This window comes from Tupaia chinensis, unplaced genomic scaffold (genome assembly GCF_000334495.1).
Source record: "Tupaia chinensis unplaced genomic scaffold, TupChi_1.0 Scaffold143574_1, whole genome shotgun sequence".
NCBI classification, from domain to species: Eukaryota; Metazoa; Chordata; class Mammalia; order Scandentia; family Tupaiidae; genus Tupaia; species Tupaia belangeri.
In genome coordinates this window covers 3021893-3047302 of record NW_006203419.1, presented here as the reverse complement: position 1 = coordinate 3047302, position 25410 = coordinate 3021893, and the positions used below count along the sequence as shown (strand labels likewise).

General features: G+C 47.2%; 1 protein-coding gene across 2 annotated transcripts in view; it reads left to right on the top strand.

Annotated features, from left to right (window-relative positions):
* Window positions 1-25410, top strand: part of RASSF2 (Ras association domain family member 2) — a 50161-nt gene that overhangs the window by 21589 nt on the left and 3162 nt on the right. For both annotated transcript variants that reach the window (XM_006163980.3, XM_027766451.1), the window contains exons 2-10: window positions 6519-6609; window positions 9898-9973; window positions 13179-13330; window positions 16658-16746; window positions 18783-18943; window positions 19802-19903; window positions 22530-22581; window positions 23066-23187; window positions 24154-24251. In XM_006163980.3, coding sequence (XP_006164042.1) covers window positions 6551-6609; window positions 9898-9973; window positions 13179-13330; window positions 16658-16746; window positions 18783-18943; window positions 19802-19903; window positions 22530-22581; window positions 23066-23187; window positions 24154-24251 — 911 coding nt within the window. In that variant the 5' untranslated portion in view covers window positions 6519-6550. The remainder of the gene's footprint in view (window positions 1-6518; window positions 6610-9897; window positions 9974-13178; window positions 13331-16657; window positions 16747-18782; window positions 18944-19801; window positions 19904-22529; window positions 22582-23065; window positions 23188-24153; window positions 24252-25410) is intronic.

Sequence of the window (25410 nt, the reverse complement as noted above, 5' to 3'; positions counted from 1 at the left end):
GAGGGGACAGCTGGGGATACGGTGGGGCAGGTGAAGAGCCAGGATTTGTTTCAGTCCCAGACAAGGGGCAGGTGTAGTGGCCCCCTACTGGTAACCACCTAGCTCCTCTGGGGGGATGGCAATACAATCCCTTCTCACTACTCCTTTGTCTCTCTCTCTCTGTGTCTCATTCATGGATGTAAATAAGCAGACTTTGATCTCCTGTTTTGAGGAAGAACTGCCCTGATTTAGGATCGATCTGCCTCCTTAAAGTTTCCGTTTGAGGGGCCAGCAGGTGGCATAGTGGTTGAGGCACTGGACTCCCACATGGCCATCTGTGGTTCGAGTCCCAAACCAGGTGGCTTGCTTTCTCACTTTCTCTCTCTCTCTCTCTCTGGTGAATTAAAATAATCATCATCATAATAAATTAAATAAATAATTCTTTTTAAAAAGTTTCCATTTGATTGTAGCAGTTAGCATGAGTGACTCCATTTTGGTTTGGTCTAAGTCTCCTGGGGCCTAGTGATGGAGGTCAGGCCAAAACTATGGTTTCTCACAGTTTATTTATTTATTTTTTTATAACACAGGGAGGGCAGAAGAGTTGCCACCATCCAGCTGAGCCCAGATATTGGCAGGCATCCCCAGAGGAAATGTCCAATTGAATCCACATTCCAGCCCCATCAGCCATCTTCCTCTGACCCTTCCTTGTGTAAGGAACAATACTCTGTTTAGGAATGATCAGACTTAAGGAGTTTCCGGCCCTTTGTTAGTGATTTTCAGTGATGGTTGGAAAGTTTGTGAGAGAGATGCAGATATCATCCCAAGGTGGACAAAGGTGGATGGGTCTAGGACCACTTACTTGTAATTTCAGTTCAACACCATAGGAGATGTCAGTTCTTTCCTAAAGCTCTTTCTCCGAGCAATATAAAGCAACATGAAACTGGGGGTTGGATATATAGTTATGGCCTTGGTCAGAACACCAAGAGATAGTGACTGAGCCCTGGAGATTTCTACAGCGGGGCCTTCAGACTACTTGATTTGTATCACATTATCAATAGCAAGTACAAAATAGTCATGCAGGAGGTTAAGCATCTTCTCATAGATTCAGTAATCATTTGTATTTTTTCCGTGAACTTCCTATGCATGTCCTTTGCCCGTTTAAAAAATGAGTGTAGGACCTTTTACTTACTGATGTATTAGAGCCCTTTCTATGTTAAGTACATTAGCCCTTTTTCATATGTACCATAAATATTTTCTCCCAATTTGTTATTTGCCTGTTTACTTTGTATGGGGTCATTTTTTTTTTCTAAATAGAAATTTAAAATGTTCAAGTTGGTATCATTTTTAAAAAAGATTATGCCTTCTGGGTTTTTGTTCTTAAAAAAAGAATGATTTTTCCCTGTTTCAAATCTATCATCTATCTATCTATATTTATCTATCTATCTATCTATCTATCTATCCATCCGTCCATCCTACATTCTCTTAAGTACTTTCTATTTTTTTGGAGAGTTTTTGTTTTTGTTTTTTGTTTTTGTTTTTGCTGTAGGGTACGTGCACTCGCCAGAAAGACAGAGGGAGACAGAGGACAGAGAGACAGAAAGCGAGAAGTCACCCCCCAGGGGGGATGGCCATGCCACAGTCCCTTCTCCTCCATTCTCCTCTTGGGATCTTGGGCATACATGCACATGTGCCCAGCGTGAGTTTAAGCCACTGGGCCCGGGACTCGAACCGCGGTTGACTACATGGGAGTCCAGCGATATAGCCATTAAGCTAACTGCTGGTCCCAGTACTTTTTTTTATTGTCAAAGGGTGCATGTTCTTGACAGAGAGAGAGAGAAACAGCCCCTCCCAAGCGGGTGTGGTGTGGTCACGCCATAATCCTTTTTCTCTGTCCCTCCATCAGGATTTTGTGCACACATACACATACACCTAGGGTGTGGTTCTTCTATTTTTTAGAATTATTTATTTGATTTTATTTATCGTTATTATTATTCTTTACTTTGCTACAGGGCATGTGTGCTCACCAGAGAGAGAAAAAGAGGGAAAGTGGGAAAAGAGGGAAAGCAAGCTGCTTGGTCCAGGACTCAAACCTCAGTCAGCGATGTGGGAGTCCAGTGCCCCAACCACCACACCATCTGCTGCTTCCCAGCCCTCCCATTCCCAGTGTCTTTTTCAAGCCACAGGGACTGGAATTTGAACTGTGGTTGGCCATGTAGGATCTGGCCTCCAGTGCACCGTGCTTAACCACCGCACCACAGGGCAGGCTCAGCGTTCTTTTTTAAAAATTTTTTTAAAGGGGCCATGCACTCACTGGAAGAGTGAGACAGAGAGAGAGAGACAGCGAGCGAGTGAGAAAAGCACCCCGTGGGATGTCTTCTTTTGTTTGTTTAGTTTTTGCTATAGGGCACATACTCTCACTGGAGAGAGACAGAAACAGAGACAGAGAGGGAAAATGAGAAACCACCCCCTAGCAGGGATGACCATGCTACAATCACTTCTCTGTTTCTCTCAGGATTTGAGACGTGCATACATACCTGAGTCACGTGATTTTTCAAGCTGCTGGGTCCAAGACTTGAACTGTGGAGTTGTTATGTGAGACCTAATTGAATTAACCTCCATAGTACCTGCTGGGTCCAAGAGTTTTTTTTTTTCTTAATGTTTAATTTTTTTAAGAAAATTATTTAATTTTATTTATTATCATTGTTATTTTTTAATTTGCCATAGGTCATGTGCACTCACCAGAGTTGGGGGGAGGAGGGAGTGAGAAAGCAAGCCATCAGGTCTGGGACTTGAACTGCAGTTGGCCATGTGAGAATCCAGTGCCCTAACCACCACACCATCTGGCTGGCCCTAATGTTTAAATTTTGTATTTGTCTATGATTTCTTTTGGCAAAGAAGTCAGGTAGAAATTTTGTGTCTCCATCTTCTCCTTCTCAAAGGCCAATCAATTCTCCAGAGACATTTAAAAATGAATCTTCATCTTCCCTTGTTATTTAGAAATGCTACTTATAATCAGCGTATAGGTTCCCAGATATACATAGGTCTATTTCAGTACACCATATTGTTTCCATTGATCAACCTATTTTTGCTCTAGTACCACATAATTTTAATAGCTATAGCGAAGACTTAAATTAGTGTCTTCAGTAGATATAAGAAGATATGGTAGCAAAAGGGAATTGTCTTAAATGCAGATTGCTTTCAAAGGCAAGACAAAATTTACCAAATTATAGGTTCTGATGGAGACAGTGAATAAAGGAAAGGCCCTACAAAAAATTCAATCCATGAATTAGAAGATTAGCTTGAGAATTCTGAGGAAAAACAAAAGAGATAGCTGTTGGCATAGTGGTTGAAATGCCAGACTCCCACATGGCTGACTATGGTTCGAGTCCTGGACCTGGTGTCTTGCTTTCTCACTTTCTCCCCCTCTTCCTCTGTGGTAAGTGTGGGAAAATAAATAAATAAATAAAAATTTAAAAAATCATATGAGACTTGGAAAATAGCTACAATAGTGGATAGATACTGCTAAGAGAAAGAGAAGGAAGATTACAGGTGAAGAACCAAGAATGGAAGCAAGAGGAGAAATTAAGAAAGAGCAGAATAACATTTTTCCTCACTGAAGAAAGACTCTAGTATTCAGGGTGAGAAGGCCAGCCAGGGGCAGGCCCCGCTAAGCGGATTTCCACTCAGCTCTGGCAGATGTGCCGCGTGACCCTCACATGGTTTAAATCCAGGGCTGCTCTGGTCTCCCTGCCTTGGGTTCGCTCTGCCAGCTCCTGGCTTGCCGACCACAGTCTCCTTCTCCAGGTACCCCATTTTCTGGGCTCCTGGGGAGCCATGTCTCCTGTTTACCCTCCTCCTCCTCTGGGCACTCTGCTTTCTCTGCCCATCCTGACCGACTGCCTAGTCCCCTTTGCCCTCTCGGCTCCTCCCGGTGACTTCATCTGCTGTCCTGACCACACTGGCCAGCACTTGCTCTCCTGGCCGTGCTGCTCAGGGTCTGCCCTGGAAGGTTCCATGGGCCACTTGCAAATGCAGCGCATGAGAATTCTTCACCGCAGGAAATGTGACAGTGACGCTGCATCTCAGTCCTCACCATCCTCACCCTGGGGCCCTAGGGCTAATCTAGCAGCATTAATTCCTTTGCATGAGCACTAAGTCACTGGGTCTCAAGAGACATCATTAATGCCTTCACTTTACATGATCTAATCACCACCCACTAGGCTCCATCGCCTCCCCACATCAAATTCCAAAATTTGAAATTTTGGGAGACAAACCGTAACACATGGTATACTGTAATGCTGGCTCGTCTGCCTCCCGCTTTCACTGTCTTATTAAAATGGTTGTCAAGTACACGTCACATTTATGATTGGAACCATCTTTTTTTGGGGGGGAAGGGGGAGAGGTTGTTTTTTGCTATAGGGCGCGTGCGCTCGCCAGACAGACAGAGAGAGACAGAGAGACAGAAAGTGAGAAATCACCCCCCAGGGGGGATGGTCACGCTGCAATCCCTTCTCCTCCATTCTCCTCTTGGGATCTTGGGCACGCACGCACACACGCCCGGCGTGAGTTTTAAGCCACCGGGTCCGGGATGCGAACCGCAGTCGACTACATGGGAGTTCAGCAACATAGCCATTATGCTAACTGCTAGTCCCACGATTGGAACCACCTTTAAGGGTACAGTTCAGTGGTGTTACGTGTAGAGCTTCACATGGTTGTGCAGCCGTGACCCCTCCATCTCTAGAACTCTTTTCTTCTTACGACACTGAAGCCCTGTACTCATTAAACAATAATTCCTCGTCCTCCTCTCCCACTCCCCCAACAACCATTAGTCTATTTTTTTGTCTCTTGTTCATGTTGACTCATAGCGTACGCTTCCATCTTAGTTTTTGCCTAGACGTGAAGAAGGGAGAGGTCAGTATCTGGTGAGTGGGCGGGGGGCACCTTCTTCTGCATCTGAGTCCCTAGTCCCCTATGACCTCCCCAAACCCTTGGCCGTTGGATGGAGACAGCAAAGGCTCTGTTTGCTCTGGACATGACTACCTTTTCCCTGCAGATGTCAGCCTCCGGCCCCCCACTCTCTCCCTTGGAGACACTAACCCCGTTTGTTCAATTATATATGTCAGGTAATGGTTGATAGTACAGAAAATACAGTAAAGTCAAGTTTAAAAAAAATCGCCAGCACTATAAATGAATGTTGTGCTCAATTTGATGACATGCATGCTGAGGAATTTAAGGGAAAGTGATGGATGTTTGCAATTTACTTTGAAGTACGTCAAAAATAACGTGGGTTGATGACAGGATCGAGGCATGCACAGATGGACAGATACGAGTTAGATTATGTACAGTAAGCTGTTCAGGATAGAATAGCCATGGGCACATGCCACATTTCTTCATCTTTATGTCTGAAAATTCTCATAGTAAATTGTTTGAAAAAAATTTCTGGGAATGCCATTATCCAGATGGAGCCAGCTTTTCATTCATTTGCATGTGTGTGTGTGTGTGTGTGTGTGTGTGTGTCTGTGTCTGTGTGTGTATGCTCTTTTTAAAATAATTATTATGTTTAATTGTATTTATTATTATTATTTTTAAAATTTGACCCAAGAGAAACAGAGTGGAGAAAGCAAGCCACCAGGTCCAGGACTTGAACCACAGTCAGTGCCTTAACTACCACACTACCTGCCAGCCTCCATTTAGTGGTTCTTAACTAGAGGCAGATTTGTTTCTGGGGACACTTAAGGAACATCTTGAGACATTTTTGAACTCTATGACTGGGACAGTACTGCTGGCATCTGTGGGTAGAGGCCAAGGATGCACCCTCAAATGCATGATGGTCCCCCAAAAAAGATTGGCTCAGGCCCAGATTTTAACAGTGCCGAGAAACCATCCTCTCTCTCTCTCTCTCTCTCTCTCTATATATATATATATATATATATATATGCATATATATATATGCATATATATATATATATACACACACACACATGAATTTCATACATATAAATATGTATATATTTGCATCTTTTGTACTTACATATATTTTAAGCAAAATCTGACTCAGTTTTATAACCTGTGTTTTCATAATGTATTCCCAAATGATTAAGTGCCTTTCACATGATCATGTAGCAATAGCGACTGTAGACATATATGCTGTAACTTATCAGGCCCAGCTATAGTTGGACATTTTCAAATGTTTTACCCATCTTCAATATACATCAGTAAAATCTGAACTGTCTATTTGTTATTGTGAAAGTCTCTTCAGGATGAACGGATGCTTATTTGTCATTCTTGGGACCAACTTTGGTGTCAACAGGCCCTGTGGCTGGGACATTTGCTCTCGGACTGTCCAAGGGTTGTCATCTTTCCATGGGGCACTTCTCAGAGGCTGCAGCAAGCAGAGGCAGCAGCCAGCAGTGTGACACCTCCCAGCCCTGGGTCAGCATTGGGCAGCCCGAGTGGTGGATCTGGGGTGCTGAGAGCCATCTGCTGAGCCCCACCAGATACAACCTGGCTTAACTTCCGTCTTCTCCTTTCAAATACAGGCCTCTCCTTCTGATGAAAAACAAAAAGAAGAATGGACTACAGTCACCAAACTTCCCTAGTCCCATGTGGACAAGATAAATATATTTCCAAGTAAGATTTTTTGCTAAAGCATTGTGTTCCCGGTGGCCAGTCCATATTGGGATGCTGTGGGTGGATGGAAGCCAATGACAGAGGGGCCTTCTCTGTGCATCGGGGAACTGGAGCTCTTGTGTATGAGAAGACTAGTATGAGCTTCAGCAAAGCAGCTGTTATGGATAAAAGCATGCCCTCAGAGCCTGATCTGGAGAGTGAAATAAAGGGGGAGTCAAGATGCAGCACCTTTAGGGACTTATGAGAGGTGGTTTTTAGAAGGCTTCCAGGAGGAAGAGTTGGCTGGTGACTTCTTGCTATGATGTGAATGTCTGTGTCTTCCCTAAATTTGTATGTTGAAACCTACCTAATCCCCAAGGTGATTGTATTAAGAGGTGAGGCCAGACTGGCCCCGTAACTTAGTGGTTAACTGCGATTCTAATCCTGGCTTAAAAAACACTCCAGGTACATGTGTGTGCATGCCTCAGATCCCAGCAAGATGGAGAGATGAAGGAGAAGGGATTGTGACATGACCATGCCCCATTAGAGGGTGCTTTCTTCCCCACCCCAACCTCTGGCAAGCACATATGCACTCTGGCAATTAATTTCAAAATAAAAGTGAGCCTTTCGGAAGTAACTGGGTCCTGAATACCCCTATATAAAAACCCAAGGGAGCTTGCTCACCCTTCCACCATGTGGACACAGCAAGAAGGTGCTGTCTGTGGGAATGGAGCCCTCCCCAGACAGTCTGCCAGCACTCCGACCTTGGACTTCCCAGCCTCCACAACTGTAAGAATGGATTTCTGTTGTTTCTCAGCAGCTCCTCAGCGGCATGTCCCAGCAGCCCGATTGTTCAGATGGTGCTCGCTGTCCTATCTGTGGTGTCCCTGGGAGTCTTGTTGAAGTGCTGTGTCCCTGGGCCGCTGTGCTCTGTTACCACCACCACAGGTGCCCTCGGAACAGAAGGAGGCCGGTTCACTGCTTTCTGAACACTGAAGTCTCTTGAACTCGGACTTGTTTTTGCTAATGTGACTTTTTTCAAATTGTATGTTTAAGGATTTACATATTTTTATGTCCAGCACAGGGATTTTGCATACTGAGTGCTCTCTAAGTAACTTTTTATTTTACCTCAGACTAAATTATTTTAAGCCCAGAATCACACGTGTCATACAGACATTTGTCATGAGAGATCTGGATCATTTTTATCTCTTTATTGAAAAAATTTCGAGCTGGCAGGTGGCATGGTGGTTAAGGTACTGGACTCCCACATGGCTGACCATGGTTTGAGTCCCGGACCTGGCGGCTTACAGTCTCACTTTCTCTCTCACTTTCTCTCTCTCTCTTTCTCTGGTCAAATTAAAATAATAATAATAATGAATAAAGTAAGTTAAATGAAAATTTTTTTAAATAAAAAGTAAGTATTTCTCCAGGAACTTGGACCATCGGTATTACTCCTGGTTTCAGATCTGTTCAAATGTAGCAACGCCTTTTTGTTTTAGGTTATCTGGAATCACATTTTCCACTAATTAGTTTTAGCTTGCGTAGAATTACTCCAGTTTATCTAGGCTTAACTTGTCAGGAGTTTTTTGGAATTTCTGACGGGTTTTGACTTCTGGTATGGTCCAAAGTTTCTCCATTGCCTGGCTGGGAAACCAAACTCTGCTACCTCCTGAGAACGGACAGTGACACGGCACTGTCCTCAGCCTCTCCCCCTTGGCCTGCAGGGAGTAAAGAGCAGGTACCGTTGGCTTAAATGTGCCCGGTGTATTCTCGGGCGGAACAAGGGCCTTCCCTGATGGAGAATCTCTGTGGCCCTGTTCAGCAGAGCTGCGTTCCCAGGGTAGCTACGTGGAAATCAGTATCTTCCTGCTAAGAAGGCCTGATAGCAGGAAGGGGGTGGAGAGTTATTAGATTTAAAAAAAAAATTATGAACTGAAAGCACCTATATCAAAAATAGAATATTGCTGGGGCCCAGAAGCCCCCCCACTTGTAATCACTCCCCAACATAAACCACTATCCTGATTCCCAACACCAATTTTGAACTTCGTGTAAACGGAATCAGTCAGTATGTCCTCTGCGTGTCTGGCTTCTTTCACTCTACATACTTGGGAGAGCCATCCATGTATGTGCGGCTCTTCCCTATTCTATCCACTGCGTAGTATTCTGCCATGTGACCCTCTCCCTTCATTCATTCACTTCACTGTTGATGGGAGCTTATAAGCGTTTCCTTTTGATTTGGAGAGCTTTTTGCTATAGGGTGCGTGCATTCACCAGAAAGACAGAGAGAGACAGAGAGACAGAAAGACAGAAAGCGAGAAGTCACTCCCCAGGGGGTGGCCACACTGCAATTCCTTCTCCTCCATTCTTCTCTTGAGATCTTGGGCATGCACGCACACATGCCTGGTGTGAGTTTAAGCCACCGGGTTCAGGTCTTGATCCGTGTTTGACTACATGGGAGTCCAGTGACATAGCCATTACGCCATCTGCTGGCCCCGAGTTTATAAGTTTTATTCCCCCTCCCCCCCGAGTTTATAAGCTTTTAAACAAATGATAAGGACATGTCTGTGAGGAATAAGTCAATTGTGGCTCAAAACTGTCCCTTTTAATCTTTTTTTTTTTGCCATAGGGCATGTGGGCTAGCTAGAAGGAGACAGAGAGAGGGAAAGTAAGAAATCACCCGCAGGGGGGCTGGCCACAATACAATTTCTTCTCTCCATTCTCCTCCTCCTGGGATTTTGGGCACACACACACACTCACCCAGCATAGTTTTTCGAGCCGCTGGACCCGGGACTCAAACTGCGGAGTCGGCCATGTGGGATCCAGTGCCTTAACCACCATGCCATTTGTTGCCCTCCCCTCCCCCACTTTTAGCCTTTGAAAAGCCTAGAAGTTTCTGAGTCTTGTGATGATGAGTGGCATGCATGAGGGAGGAAAGGCCCCGGAGAGGCCAGGGAAACCTGTCTGGCCTCCGGGCATTAAAGTGTGTTTGTCGCTATGAACCCTTGACTTGTAATGTCTGTCTATTCAGCTTGGGTTGGGGGAGTGCTGTCATAGTTGCTGGCCTTCCTCAGCATGGGCCTGTCCTGGTGTCCTGCACTCAGTCTGGCTGGGTGGTACTCACTCTTGGTCATGATCCTGGGGAAAGTGGTGATGGGGTGGTGGAGGCAGAGCTCCATGTGTGTGCATGTAGACAAATACCAAAAGTCTGATGACCAAAGGCCAGATTAGAGGTGAGAAAAAGGAAAAAAAACAGCTGCTTCTAAGTGACTTCATCGGAGAGGGTTACCGCTCTTCTTTTTTTCCCATAAGGAATGAACTTCTCCTACATCTGAAGACCTACAACTTGTACTATGAGGGCCAGAATCTGCAGCTCCGGCACCGAGAGGTAAGGGGTTTCCTGGGAAAGTCTGTGAGGCTCCTGCCCTGGTGGGCCAGCAGGGTCTTTATCTCTATGTGTCCTGGGTCTGAGGGACTCTGAGGTCCCTGAGGTTCCTGTCCCTTCTGCTACAGTGAATGGCATTTCATTTAGGATATTAGCAGCCATCCTCAGGGTTCTTTGGAGAGGTTTTCGCTATAGGGTGCATGCACTCGCCAGACAGACAGAGACATAGAGACAGAAAGTGAGAAATCACCCCCCAGAGGGGATGGTCACGCCACAATCCCTTCTCCTCCATTCTCCTCTTGGGATCTTGGGCACACACGCACATGCACCGGCGTGAGTTTTAAGCCACTGGGTCTGGGACGCAAACCGCGGTCGACTACGTGGGAGTCCAGCGACATAGCCATTACGCTAACTGCTGGTTCCCTCCAGGTCCAGTTTTGTTCTAGAAAGAATGATCTTTTTCTGTTCTAGAGACATCTCTGCAGATGTGTGACAGGGCTGGCACAGCCTTGAGGGAAGAGTTCATGAAATGACCCTTTCTGATGGTTCTCAACAGGCTTCTTCTTGCTGGGCAATTCAGGAACCTCTCCCATCCTCTGTGTTTATGTAGGCAGGCCCAAGTCCTCTTGCTGCAGTGACTGGGGCAAATCATACTCTGGGCGGTAACCCTTGGCCCTTTCCTGGATCTGCAGCCACCTTCCTGGACTGCCTTCTGGGAATGCCCTCTGTTAGCTGTCTGACCTTCCACAGCCCCCAGCCCAAGTTTAAGCTCACTCATCTTGTATCTATTTCTGGAAAGCTCGTTATTGGATAGATGGGAAGTTGTAAAGGAGCCTGGGAGAGTAATTTATACTCAAGCATTTTTGACTGATAAGACAGTATGTATAATACCCTTCCAAACCCTCTTTCAGTTATCAAGCCATGGCGATTTGATCCATTGATACAGATAGCAGATGGTGGAATTTCAGCTACTAAAGCAGGCCAGCTGGGGATAATATGTAGGATGCAGTGGTCTTTTCTGTGTCCCTCAAATCACATGACTTAGGCAAAGCCCTATTTTAGGTTAAAATCTGTCCTGTAATTGTACAAGATAACGATGCCTGCCTGGAGCAGCTGGAGGCCATATGTTTAGCCTGTGCTTACATAAAGCCTTTCGCCCCAGGATCCCCAAATGCCCGAAAGTTGCTTCTGCTCCCTTTTATCCCCCTCCCTGTCTAAGGATACCTTGTCGTCCCTGTGTAGTTGCTGTTTGGATAGGTGTCATCTTCACCCAGGGCCTTCCTCTGAAGACGTGTCCATGACCCAGGTCTGACACCCATGGGTCCTATCCATAAAGTGTGGGTTCAAAAAGAGACTGGGGGGACCAGCAGTTAGTGTAATGGCTATGTCGCTGGACTCCCACATAGTCGACTGTGGTTCAAGTCCTGGACCCGGTGGCTTAAAACTCACGCCGGGCGCGTGTGTGTGCGTGCCCAAGATCCCGAGAGGAGAATGGAAGAGAAGGGATTGCGGCGTGACCATCCCCCCTGGGAGGTGATTTCTCGCTTTCTGTCTCTATGTCTCTCTCTGTCTGGCGAGCGTACACGCCTTATAGCAAAAACCTCTCCAAAAAAAGAAAAAAAAAGAGACTGGGGAGGCCTGACCTTTTTGATATTATCCTCAAAGCTTTACTCACCAGTGGCTGGGCCATTCGCAAAATTCGGATCCTTAAATAGCTTTCCTGGGATATAGAATATATTCTCAAAGTGTTCCATGATTAAAGGTCTCATGATCATAAATAAATGTCTTTAGAAGGGTTTGTCATTTGACCTATTAGTCAACAAACTTTGAGTATAAATTTGGAATTCCTGCAGGATTTATTCACCTCTTGGTGAGTCGAAACGTAGCACGTTAGCTCTTTAGAGGCTCTGGGAATTTCTGCCGTTAAGAAATGTGATTAACGTGGCATTGCTCAGCTTGTGATCACTTGACATGTTTTTAAAAAGTATTTATGTAATTTTATTACAGTTATTTAAAAAATTTGCATTAGAGCACATGTGCTCACCAGAGAGAGAGAGACCGAGAGAAAGTGAGGAAGTGAAAAGGCAAGTCACCAGGTTTGGGACTCAACTGTGGTCGGCCACGTGGGAGTCCGGCCACGTGGGAGTCCAGCACCTTAGCCACCAGGCCATCTGCTGGCCTCACTTAATACCCTTTTAAGGCAACAGTTCATGTGCTAGAAGACCTAGTATTTAGGAAAAACTTGGGGGGAATGTTGCTTTAAATCTCCTTTAACCAGCTGGTCGCTTTGTTAAACATGTGTTATAGATAAAGATTTATCACTTTACATAGTAGGGGAGGGGAATGTAGCTAATTCAAGAATTCAGTTTTTGCTTTTGTTAGCAAGGCTTGTCTCATTTGCTTATTTTTGTGTGTTTCAAAAGATTTATTGGGAGGCTTAATCTCCTTTTGCTAGTCTCTTTTACTAAGATTTTTTTTTTCCTCTTTACTCACAACAGGGCACGTGCACACACACGTGAAAGAGAGAAGGAAAGCAGGGCCTTTGCAGGGTCTGGTCATGCCATGATCCCCCTTCTCCAGGCCTCTGGCCCATCAGATCTTGGGCACTTGCACGTGATCTGACCGTCTAACTTATTTTGAGAGAGCCATTCTGCTTCCTTTAAAATCAGTAGTGAAAAGTTTTAAAAAAATGTTTTTTTAGGGGACAGCAGGTAACATGGTGGTTAAAGTGCTGGGCTCTCACATAGTGGACTGTGGTTCGAGTCCTGGACCTGGTGGCTTGAAAATGATGCCAGGCACATGTTCATGCACGCCCAAAATCCCAAGAAGAGAAGAAGGCAGAAGGGATTGCAGTGTGGCCATCCACTCTGGGGGATGTGTGTGACTTTTTTTCACGTTCCCTCTGTCTGTCTCTGGTAAACCTACAACACTTGAGGGGGGAAGAAAGTTTTTATAATGTGCTCTTGTATATGTGAATTTCACAGCCACTTTTGGCCTATGAGGTCAGCTTCAGGGTCTCCAGGTCGTTTATAGTGGAGTATGTCTGAGAGCTGGGGCATGGACTGGGTAGCTGCCCTCTCCCCTGCAAATACAGTCTGGGTGTGCCCAGGTAGGACATGTGTGAAGGATGTTGTCATTTGTCCCCCAGCATGGCGCTGGCTTCTGCGGGGCTTTTCTGGGTTCACTGTGCTGGTCACTTTGTGGGCAGGAAGAAGACGAGTTCATTGTGGAAGGGCTGCTCAACATCTCCTGGGGGCTACGCCGGCCCATCCGTCTGCAGATGCAGGATGACAATGAGCGCATCCGTCCCCCTCCGTCCTCCTCCTCTTGGCACTCCGGCTGTAACTTGGGGGCGCAGGGGTGAGTGAGCAGAGCTGGGCTGGGAAGACTGGGGTGCCTGGGGGTTCTGTGTGTTCTCAAGTCAATAAATGCCAACTTTCTTGCAGCCACCTGGATCCAAGCCCTTCTTCCTGCCACCTCCACTGCCCACCTACGTTGAGCTTGAAATGAGGGGAGAAGGGTGGATGGTGGTAATTGGGCCTCTGTCCCTTCACCACAGCCACAGAGTGAGGGCAGATGAGGAGGGGAGGCTCGCAGTCAGAGAGGGCTCACCAAGACCTGGGTGACACACGTCCTCCCTCATGGAGAATTCTAGAGTCTCAGCAGAAAGAGTGATGTCGGTGGCTAGTTAGACCCAGCCTCCAGATTCCTGATAGGGCGCCCAATGGCCAGCATCCTCCCCACACTCATAGAAGAGCCCTGCTTTGGGCCAGCTAGATGGTTTGGTGAAAGTGGCTGAATCCCACATGGTCTACTCCATGATTCAAGTCTCAGACCCAATGGCTTGAAAAACATGCTGGCACCTGTGTGTACTTGCCCAAAATCCCTAGAGGAGAATGGAGGAGAAAGGATTGCGTGTAGCCATGTGGCCACCCCCTTGGGGGGTGATTTCTCACGTTCTCTCTCTCTTTCACTGTCTCTCTCTCTGGTGAGCTCACATGCCCCATAGCAAGGCTAAGAAAGGAACAAAAGAGAGAGAGAATAGCCCTGCTTAGAGACATTCAGGGCAGGCCTGGCAGAGGTACTGAAGTGAGGTTGGCGGGGAGTCTGTTCCCCTCGGGTCACTCTGGGATCAGGTCATAGTGTGATAGTCAGTAGCCTGGGAGGGCCCCTTCTCCAGTTCCCACTGGCCATTTCTCTCTGTTTTCCAAGGCCACATTAGCAGCCGGTTGCTCCAGCAAGACCCACCCTTTGCATCGTCTCTCTGGGACTTCAGCTTTTAGGGTCAAGTGACTAGCCTCGTTCCCCCTGAAACTTGCTGATGCTAACTGCCTTTAGGCCAAAGCCTGGGTGGAGCTTGCTGGCCTCTCAGCCAAAACCACAGGGATGTTTTTCCAAGTTTAAATGAGAACCCCACCCTCTCTACCGGCCACACGGAAGGTTTTGTTAACCTCCACAGCCAGCTCTATCTTTCTCTGCAATCGATAGAAACCTGCAGTGTGGCCAGACCGAGGCTGATCTGGTTTCTTTCCAAGGGAATTTAAGGAGGAAAGCTATTGCCCACCCTACTGGGCTCTAGGATTTCAGGTCACGGTTCTTTAGTTTCATCTAACTTTGCTGGCTTTGCACTCTGTTTGCTTTCAGGACTTCCACTGTATTTGATTTCCAATGGGCCATACCATTTTCACAGCCCAACCCTGACCCCAGATGTCACATTCCATTCCCTAAATGAGATGATTTTGCTAAAATTCCTTGTGACTGGGTGGCCTTTGGCTGGGGCCTTCACTCTGCACACTCTTGTCTTCTTCCTTTCCTGAGGATCAAGATAGCCTTGTCTGGGCAGTTTCAGGGGTGGTAAATGATGCCATCCCAGATGCCAGCTGTAATAAAGTGAATGCCCGGACCACTGTGTGAAGAAGGATGCTGAGGGAACCAGCAGTTAGTGTAATGGCTATGTCGCTGGACTCCCACATAGTTGACTGAGGTTCGCGTCCCGGACCCAGTGGCTTAAAACTCACGCCGGGCGTGTGTGTGTGCGTGCCCAAGATCCCAAGGGGAGAATGGAGGAGAAGCGATTGCGGCGTGACCATCCCCCCTAGGGGTGATTTCTTGCTTTCTGTCTCTATGTCTCTCTCTGTCTGTCTGGCGAGTGCATGCACCCTATAGTGATTTGCACTCTGTTTGCTTTCAGGACTTCCACTGTATTTGATTTCCAATGGGCCATACCATTTTCACAGCCCAACCCTGACCCCAGATGTCACATTCCATTCCCTAAATGAGATGATTTTGCTAAAATTCCTTGTGACTGGGTGGCCTTTGGCTGGGGCCTTCACTCTGCACACTCTTGTCTTCTTCCTTTCCTGAGGATCAAGATAGCCTTGTCTGGGCAGTTTCAGGGGTGGTAAATGATGCCATCCCAGATGCCAGCTGTAATAAAGTGAATGCCCGGACCACTGTGTGAAGAAGGATGCTGAGGGAACCAGCAGTTAGTGTAATGGCTATGTCGCTGGACTCCCACATAGTTGACTGAGGTTCGCGTCCCGGACCCAGTGGCTTAAAACTCACGCCGGGCGTGTGTGTGTGCGTGCCCAAGATCCCAAGGGGAGAATGGAGGAGAAGCGATTGCGGCGTGACCATCCCCCCTAGGGGTGATTTCTTGCTTTCTGTCTCTATGTCTCTCTCTGTCTGTCTGGCGAGTGCATGCACCCTATAGTGAAAATCTCTCCAAAAAAAAAAAAAAGAAGGATGCTGAGACTAGTTTCCACTTCAGCAAGAACAAGTGCTTTGGACCAGGCAGTGGAGAGTGGCCATCATAGGTGCCAAGTGTCCATCATCCATGAGTCCCACCCTGGGGCCCAGGGGTCTACCAGTTATACCGTGGCAAGTTCTGTCATGTTTTTGATTTTAATTGTTTTCCTTTAAAACTATCATCCCTGGAACACCTGGCCTATCTCTACTGAGTCCCGGGAGGTCTATCCTCTTCTCACCATGGGGTGAGCCTACATGGTTAAATAGCATTCTCCATTCTGGCCACGTCCTTTCTAGAATTTCAACATCTGAGCCGCTCCCATTGTCCTTTGTGGCTTCAAGGAGTTATTTGCCAGTTATTGTGGCAAACCCAGGCCTTAGCTTGGACTGCTGTTTGCAGCCCTTTCTCCAGCTTGGCTGAGGACACTATCCTGGCAACCCCAGGTGCACTGTCATCAGTGTCACTTCCACGGCTGCCCTGACTCCAGTAATAACCAACCTGTTACTTTCTACTCTTTTAGATGCCAGAAGCAATTTCTGAGTTCTCTCTCCAGTAGAAATGGCTCTGAACTGAATCCTGTCTGAGAAGCAAATGGCTTGTATTAGCTTTTCCAAATAAACCACGGAACCCACATGTGCTTACTGCTCCGTGCAGTCAATCCCGGGTTCTGTTCTCTGGCGTTCTTCATCCAGGGCTTGATGAATTGGGGGCTTGTGTTGTGCAGGTGCTGGGAAAAAAACCTCTCCCTCCCCACCCACTGCTCAGCCTGGGAGCTGGGCCAGCCTCGTGGGGTGCTCACCTGCACCTTTCATCACCTCAGGTGTGTGGTAACCAGTCTGGCACAGCAAAGTGTTCCCCGTGCAGAAGCGGGGTTGGGAGGAGTAGGGGTCTCCCCACAGATGCTAACCTACATGTCTCCCTTTGTTTTCTGCCCCCAGCACCATCCTGAAGCCCCTCACCATGCCCAACATTCAGATCTCAGAGGTGGATGCACCGGCCGAGAGCGATCAGACTCCGAGCCCCACAGGTACTGTGTGGTGGGAGGAGCCTCCAGTTAGAGGCCAACTGTGTGCAGTCCACTGTGATAGACGTCGCACCTGTCATTTTTTTGTTCGAATCTGTAAAATTCATATGACTCAAGATTAAGAAAATATGAACAGGAGAATATTAAAAGCCTCCCACCTCAGGCCAGCAGGTGGTGTGGTGATTACAGTGCTGGATCTTGCCGTGAACAACTGTGGTTCGAGTCCCAGATCTGGTGGCTTGAAAAACACTCCAAGCATGTGTGTGTGTGTGTGTGTGTGTGTGTGTGTGTGTGCATGCTCAAAATTCCTAGAGGAGAATGAAGGAGAAGGCATCATGACATAGCCATCACCCCTGAAGGGTGATTTCTCACTTTTTCTCTTTCTTATGTACCCTATAGCAAAAATCTAAAAAACCAAAAAGTCTCCCACCTTACCCACCCTCTTCAAAACAACCCAAGCACACCCTTCCTGAGGTCGTGTCTGCAAACACAAGCAAATGCCCCCCACATACCTTTATGATCGGATGGATGTAATTTCTTTTCTTCCCCTGTTTACACACGTGCTATAGTTTTACACATGGCTCTTTTTATTTATCTTGGAGATCTTGTGAATTGCTTCTTACAAACCCATAAAGAACTTCTGTGTTCTTTACAGCTCTGCAGTATTCCATGGCATGGAAAAATGAGAATTTATCACATCACACCCGAGTGGTAGGCATTTGAAGTGTCTCCGTCTTTGCTACGACAAACAAGGTTGCAGTCAGTGGCCTTCCACATTTGCAATTCAAGTATTTGTTGGCCTCAGCAAGAGTCTTTCAAGCAGAATGACTGGCTCTGAGGCTGTGTGCATTTTTAATTCCGAAAGATCTTGTCGGTTTGTAATATCTCTTATACAACATGGATGACATATATTTTAATAAAAACAAATGAACGGACTTGTGCTTCACAATGTGGTGAACATCAGTATTCTATATTTAGAGATGTCTAAAGATTGAAACATGCCATGGGAGCTCCATATGTTTCCATCTATGTAGTCTCAAGCATTATTTTTTTTCACCCCATTTTTTACTGCGGTAAAATACATGTAACGTAAAATTGACCATCTTAACCATTTTGAAGTGTAGGTTTGGCGGTATTAAATACCTTCATACTGCTGTGCACCTGGTACCCACATCCAATTCCAGATCTCTTTATCTTGTAAAACAAGAAACTCTGCACCCATCAAACTCCCTTGTCCTCCTTCTTCCAGCCACCAGCCACCACCATTCTATTCTCGGGCTCTGGTTTTGATTACTCTGAGTAGCTCGTGTAAGTGGAACCGTACAGTATGTGTCTTTTTCTGAGTGGCTTATTTCACTTAGTATGTCTTCAGGGTGCATCTGTGTTTTAGCCTATGTCAGAATAAGTTTGTAGTATCTTTTTCTTAGGTTTATTTCAAGAGAGAGAAAGACAAGCATCCTCAACAGAGTCTCACACAGTGACCCCCCCATCTTCCCAGCCAGCTAGGCTTGTGGGGTGCACATGGGCAGACCTGGTATGTACAGATCGGCCCAGGAACTGAACCCTGACCTTCCATGTGGCTTCCAGCATTGCAGAGCCAAGCGCTCCTGTTGTGCCATGGCAGCTGGGCTAGACTGTAATCTCTTGCAAGCTCTTATATTATACTTATCCCATGCCAGACACAGTTCTGGGTACTTCATGTGCTCGTTTCAACTCTCCCAATAGTCCGATGACGTGGGTGTTATTATTACCCCCATTTTATAGGTGAGAAAACTGAGGCACAGAGCGGTCAGTGACACGGCAGTGGTAGAACTGGGATTTGAACCTGGAGAGCCTGGCTCTGAAGTCTGTGCTCTGATCCTTTTCACTATGTTTCAAATTATGCACTGTTTCCCACGCCGACCCCAGCAGGAGATACTGTTTTGATAAAATGTATTCTGAGGGGCAGTGGAAGCTGTGGCACTGGCTATGAAGAGGGGACCAGGCACAAACTGCCACATGCTGGGTCCAGCAGACCTCATTTTCCCCTTTCCTCTCAGACTCCAGGGGTCTGAAGCCCCTGCAGGAAGATACCCCACAGCTGATGCGCACGCGCAGTGATGTTGGAGTGCGTCGCCGTGGCAATGTGAGGACACCCAGCGACCAGCGGCGAATCAGACGCCACCGCTTTTCCATTAATGGCCACTACTACAACCACAAGGTAGAGTGGATGGGTTCGGAGAGGAGACAGCCCTGGGGGGAGCTCCAGACAGCTGCTGCAGCCACCTGGCTCCTGTGGGACACCTAGGACACCAAGTAGTTGCTGTTCAGTCTCGGTGGTGGTTGGGCTGCTGGCTCTGCTGGCTTTTTGAGGGATAAGGGACCCCAGGTCAGGGGGCTCAAAGGCCCGTGATGAGTGTCCCCTAGGACAGTGGGTGAATTCAGTGGGTCTGTGCAAAGTACCTCTACTCTAGCCTCGAAGGCTCCATAAACACTTCTTTCGACCACCTCTCACACCCCCTCACAACCTGCCCTCCACACAGAGAGATCCTGTGTGACTTCTCCCTGTACGCTGTGTCTCCGGGCTGGTGAATGATCTGACTTCTTAAGCTGAAGGGTGTCCCCAAAGCAGAGCTGCAGGTTTCAGATCTGGGAGCAGCAGTGCCCACACATCCCACCTAAGACCGCTTTTCTCTTTCTGTTGCTTGGTTCAACTCCTGCCCCAAAAGTGCATGGTGGGAGTGGTCTAGACCTGCTGGTGCCAAAGTCCCAGAGGAAGGGTTTTTGCAACTGCTTGATTTGGAGAGAGGGCCTCGCCTACCTGGTCTGATTCCCCCTCCCAACCCTGTCATTTGGTGAGCTCAGACTTGAGTGACCCCATCTCCACCCAGGGAGCGTGAACCCAATGAGGTGGCCCAAGGCTGCTCTGCTTCCAGCAAAGCCTGCCATTCACTGGATGGTCAGGACTCTCAGGCAGAATGTTCTGAGTATTATTGCCATGGTGCCTGGTACCCCCCTAGGTTGTAGTCCTCTGCCCTGTCCCACTCCTGCCCTGAACTGGACCCTCTTCTATTGACAGACGTCGGTGTTCACACCAGCCTATGGCTCCGTCACCAACGTCCGCATCAACAGCACCATGACCACCCCGCAGGTCCTGAAGCTGCTGCTCAACAAATTTAAGGCGAGTTCTCTTTGTTGGCTGGTCACAGGGGGGTCACTTGTGTGCCTTGAGGGGTCCTGGAGGGGTAGCAGTGAGGGTATGGTTGTGTGTGGGGTGTCATGTGAGGGACTTGGGTTCTGAGGACCCTCACTACTTGGGGCGAACCCCAGAGCTTTAGCATTGCTGAGAGCTGGTTAGAAAAGCAGGCTCTCAGGCCCACTCCAGACCTGCTGAGTCAGAAACTCCGAGCCAGCGGGAGGCAGCGGGCAGGGAGCCCATTCATCATAGCAAGGCCTACGGGGGGCTTCTGACTCTTCATGGAGTTTGGGAAGCATCAGCTCTTGGTACTTAATGGGCTGCCGTAGCAAGACTCTGGAGCTTGATGACTGGTTCTGGGCTCAGGGCTCAGGGCTCAGGGCTCAGGGCTCAGGGCTCAGACTGACTGGGAGATGCAGCTGGGAACCTACGTGGTGTGCAGGTTACAGTGCACGAGCGCGTTTGAAGTTTTCCACAATGATTCTTTCGGAGACCAGGTACAGACGGGGCCCGACTTTACGACGGTGCAAATGTAGAAGCGTAGCTGTGCCTTTGGTAGAAGCCCTCCCCTCAAAGTACTTCAAATAGCCACACAACCCCTCTGTTCTTCCCTTTCAGCACAGTATTCACTACATTACACAAGACGTTCAGCACTTTGCTATACAGTTATCTTTGGACTAGATGAGTTTACCCAGCGTAGGCCAAGCTCAGTGTTCTGAGCACATTTAAGATAGACTAGGCTACGCTGTGATGGTGGGTAGGTTAGGTGTATATTAAATGCATTAACATAAAAAAAACTTAAAAAATTATTTCTTCTATGAGTGAGAAAAACAGAGACAGAGAGAGACACAGAGACAGGAAGAGATCCCTCCCCAAACAGGATCTTGAAGCCACGATCCATCCCCAGTCTGTAGCCTACCCTAGATCATGGGCAAGCGTGTGCCTGGTGTACTCAGAGAGGTCTCCGGACTTGAACCAGAAACCTTCCCATGTGAGATTGCCTCACAGTGTGTTGCATTTTACTGCTGTGCTACCATCCAGCAACCGTGTATTTTCTTTCTTTGGAAAGGTTTTTTTTTGTTGTTGTTTTTGCTATAGGGTGTGTGTGCTCACCAGAAAGACAGGGAGAGAGAGAGAGAGAGCAAGAAATCACCCCCCATGGGGGATAACCACATCACAATCCCTTTTCCATTTCCTCTCAGGATCTTAGGCACGCATGCACACAACATGCCTAGCGTGAGTTTAAGCTACGGGTCCGGGACTCGAACCGTGGTTGACTACATGGGAGTCCAGCGACATAGCCATTATGCCAACTGCTGGTCTCTATTACAATATTTTCAACTTATTGTGACTTCACTGGGATGTAACTTCCTCACAAGTTGGGGAGCATCTATATGCTTTTCTTTTTTTTTTCAAACATAAATTCTCCATTTGACAATCCTGCCTCAGCCTCTCAGTTGGGACTACAGATGCAAGCAGTGCCTGGCTCTTTCTTTTCTTTCCTTCTTTTTTTTCCAGACAAGGTCTCACTGTGTTGCCCAGGCCAGTCCTGAGCTCATGAGCCTTCTGCCACCGCCTGTCAGGTCCCAGGGATTACAGGCATACCCTACTGCCCTGTCCTTTAGATTGGACTGTAGTCCGACCTGGGCTTCCCACGTGGTCCCAGCCTGCAGAGCAGTCAGCAGCCCATATTGCTGTGGCTGGGTCTGTATCCTTGTTTTTAATAGTGTGGCTTTCTTTGCTTTTTGTTTTTAGACTTTTTCCCAAAGGGCATGTGTACTCACTGAAGAGAGACGGTGAGGGAAAGTGAGAAATCACCCTGTGGTAGTGGGGAGGGGTGGTGCATGGTATGTGATAACCATGCCACAATCCCTTCTCTATTTTCCTCTCGGGATTTTGGACACCCACACACATGCATGTGTTTCAAGCCACCAGGCCCAGGACTTGAACCACAGAAATGGCCGTGTAGGATTCCGTGCCTTAACCACCGTGCCACTTGCTGGCCCAGTGTAGCCTATTTTTAATAGTGTAGCCTCGCTGCCTAAGAGCACAGGTTCCGTGTTCTCACTCCTATTTATCACCTGCTAGTTGGGTGAATGGAGCCAATTCTGTCTGCTTCTGCTGCCTACTCATAAAATCAGGATGTTCGGGACTGGCAGGTGGAATGGTGGTTAAGAGCGCTGGATGCCCACATGGCCGACTGCATTTGGAGTCCCGGACCAGACCTGGCGGCTTGCTTTTTTTTTGTCTTGCTCGCTCTCTCTCATTCTGTCCCTCTCTGGTCAAGTTAAAGTAAATAAAGAAATAAAGTTAAATAAAATAATTATTAATAAAAAAAAGGATGATAATACCTTGTTATGGGTTGTTATGAGAATCTGATGATTTAGAACATGTGACTTGTATGGACAGTGTCTGGAATGTTGCAGTAAACATTAGCTATTAGGATCTGTTAGGACTGACAAAGCCACCTGCCTACCCCTCTCTCTTCATCACCTCTGAGCGTTATAGACAAAGAGTCTTCCCCGCCCAGGTGCCTAAAATCTATCTACCTTAGCAATGTTAAAGAAGAGGGGATGGCCCTTTCAACAAGTACCTTTTGCTCCTGATTCAGATTGAGAATTCTGCGGAGGAGTTTGCTTTGTACGTGGTCCATACCAGCGGTGGTAAGTCCGAAGAACACAGTGTACTTTTCAAACTTCTAATTAACTTGAAATAGCAAGTTAAAAAAAAAAAAAGTATCTCTGCTTCATTGGCTTGTAGTTTGGGGTTCTGGAAACTTTCAAATGTTTGCCTCTGAGGCTGGTGGGTTGGCTGGATGAGGCCACTGGGGAATGCCATATGTGGTCAGTAAACAAAGCCCCAAACCTTACTGCCTATTCAAAAAGGTACTGGATTTCCTCCAGACAGAAAAACCCAGTTCCTCAAAGTGAGATCTTCCAAAGTGCTCAAGGCACGGTTTCTTGCTGGGGGAAGGGAGTGGGAGGAGGTTGTTTTTAACACCTGTTGAATAGTTCCTTTACAAGTCAGCCTCCCGACCTGTATGGGCACGTCTCCTAAGGTGCATGACCCATGTGGGCCCCTGAGTGGACACTACTTATGGAGAGAAAGGCCAAGCTCAGGGATGTTCCTGGTTGTGTGTGGTTCCAGAGAAACAGAAGCTGAAGAACACCGATTACCCCCTGATTGCCCGAATCCTCCAGGGCCCATGTGAGCAAGTCTCCAAAGTGTTCCTTATGGAGAAGGACCAGGTGGAGGAAGTCACCTATGATGTGAGTCTCTGATGGTTGGATGGTCTGTCCTCAGGGGGTGGGGATTTGGTTGAGTTACTTCCATAGCATGACTTCTGGGCAAGGACCATGCCCCTTTTCACTGCCATTCCTTAATCCCAGGTGGGTCTTTTTTTTTTTTTTAAATTAAATTGTATTCATTTATTTCTTTTGTGTGAGAGAGATACAGACAGACAGAGACAGGCATCCCCAGTAGCATCCTCATGCCAGGATCCACCCTCAGTCTCAGCCAGCCTGATTCATGGGTATGCGAGTGTGACAGATGTGTAAGGGAGGCCCTGGGATGCAAACTGAGGATCTTCCCAAGTGAGGCCAGCACTGGAGAGTGTTGTTATGGCTATGCCACCATCAGGCCCCTATTCCCAGTTTTCTTGAAGTCAGATTGAGGATGTGCCTCAAGAGAGTTATTGGATAAATTGTTCTGGCAGAAAGTGATTTCTATGGAAGGAATACATTTCTTGAGGCTTTCTGGAGTATTGTCAGATGGCTGAGAAATTTCTGCAAACACTCTCTTAACAATGTCAAAGAATTAGCAAGGATTTTACTTATCTTGTGTATCAGTCAGCTTTTGCTGCAGTAACAAATATCCTCAAATCTTAGTAGCTTTAGTTTAGAGAGCAAATGTTTGCTTTTTAAATATCTTGGGCTAGTTCATTCTCTGCATCACTGAATTAAAAAAAAAAAAAGTGCTTTCTTGTATTATACATCACCTCATCATGGACTGGACACACAAGATGAAAAATGAGAATTTATGAGCTGATGTCATATAAACGAAGTGATCTTCATTACAAACTGTATTAGCCAGGAGAGGAATGAGGCTTGACTCCTGCCTTTAAGAAAATTTTGGGTTAGTGGAAAAGTAGGTTCTCAAGGCTTCATGCCTTGTGTGAGTGAGGCCCAAAGGAATTGGGGTGGGGCATGTAGTCGGACCTTCTGCTTCCTCCCCAGGTGGCCCAGTATATAAAGTTTGAGATGCCTGTCCTTAAAAGCTTCATCCAGAAGCTCCAAGAGGAAGAAGATCGGGAAGTGAAGAAGCTGATGCGCAAGTAAGTGTGGCTCTGGGGTGCTGGTTGGGTTTCTCTTGGGGCCTCAGTGAGAGGGGCCTCTGTCCAGGGGCCTGGCAGGGACTGTACCAACCTGCTACATGAGCCTGGATCTTAAGAGCCTTCTTCATGGGGCTGCCCAGTGACAAGTCTGGGTCTCAGATGGGGACATGAAACTTAAGTGTCACATCAAAATCTCTTTTGTCGCCCCCTTTGTGGAAAGATTGAGAAGAGATACTGTTTTAAAATTTGGGGGAAGTTGAGTCAGCAGGTGGCATGGTGGCTAAAGAGCTGGATCTGACATGGCTGAGTCTGCAGTTCAAGTCCCAAACTTAGTATGTGCGTGCGTGCCCAAAATCTGGAGAGGAAAATGGAGAAGAAGGGATTGCAGTGTGGCTATACCCCTAAGGGATGGGGGTGTTGATTTCTCATGTTTCCTCTCTCTTTCTCTGTCTCTCTCTGTGAGCACATGCATCCTATGGCAAAAATAAATAAATAAATAAATAAATAAATAAATAAATCTTAAAAAAAACAGGAAGAAAAACGAGGGGGAGTCAAGATTGAGAAATACAGGAGGTGATATTATCCTGCTCTCCTAAGTGTGTCATCAAGCTCACAGCAGGAAACAGGTGACCACTCAGATGAAGGTCTCTGTGGAGCATTTGAGGAAGAGACCATTTATAAAGACGTGGACAGGCCGCGCCAGGTGGCACAGTCCGTGTTGTACTCCAGTGCTAGAGGCCACATGGCTGACCATGAGTCCAGATCCCTTGGCCAACCAGAAAGCAAGCTGGGTGCACATGTGGGCACATGCCATCCTGAGGAGCTGGAGGGCTGGGGATCGTGGCGTGGCGAGACCCTGTCGATGGGGCAATTGTTTTCTCCCTTTCTCTCCTGTGCATGTGCATGTGCATGCCTGTGTTCTCTGATCCACATGTTGTATAAGAGCTTTGGACACAGTCTGGGATGACCTTGGAGATAATGCAGTGTCAGGGCGAGTGTTAGCACCCTGTGCCTGGAGAGTGGGGGAAAGGAGTGCTAACCCACACCCAGGGGCGCCAGGGATTTCAGCGAGGTTGTTTCAGCAATGGAAACAGTCTGAGCTACCAGCCTCGAAAACCCTTTCCACCTTCTTCCTTTTTTTTTTTTTTTAGAATTTTTT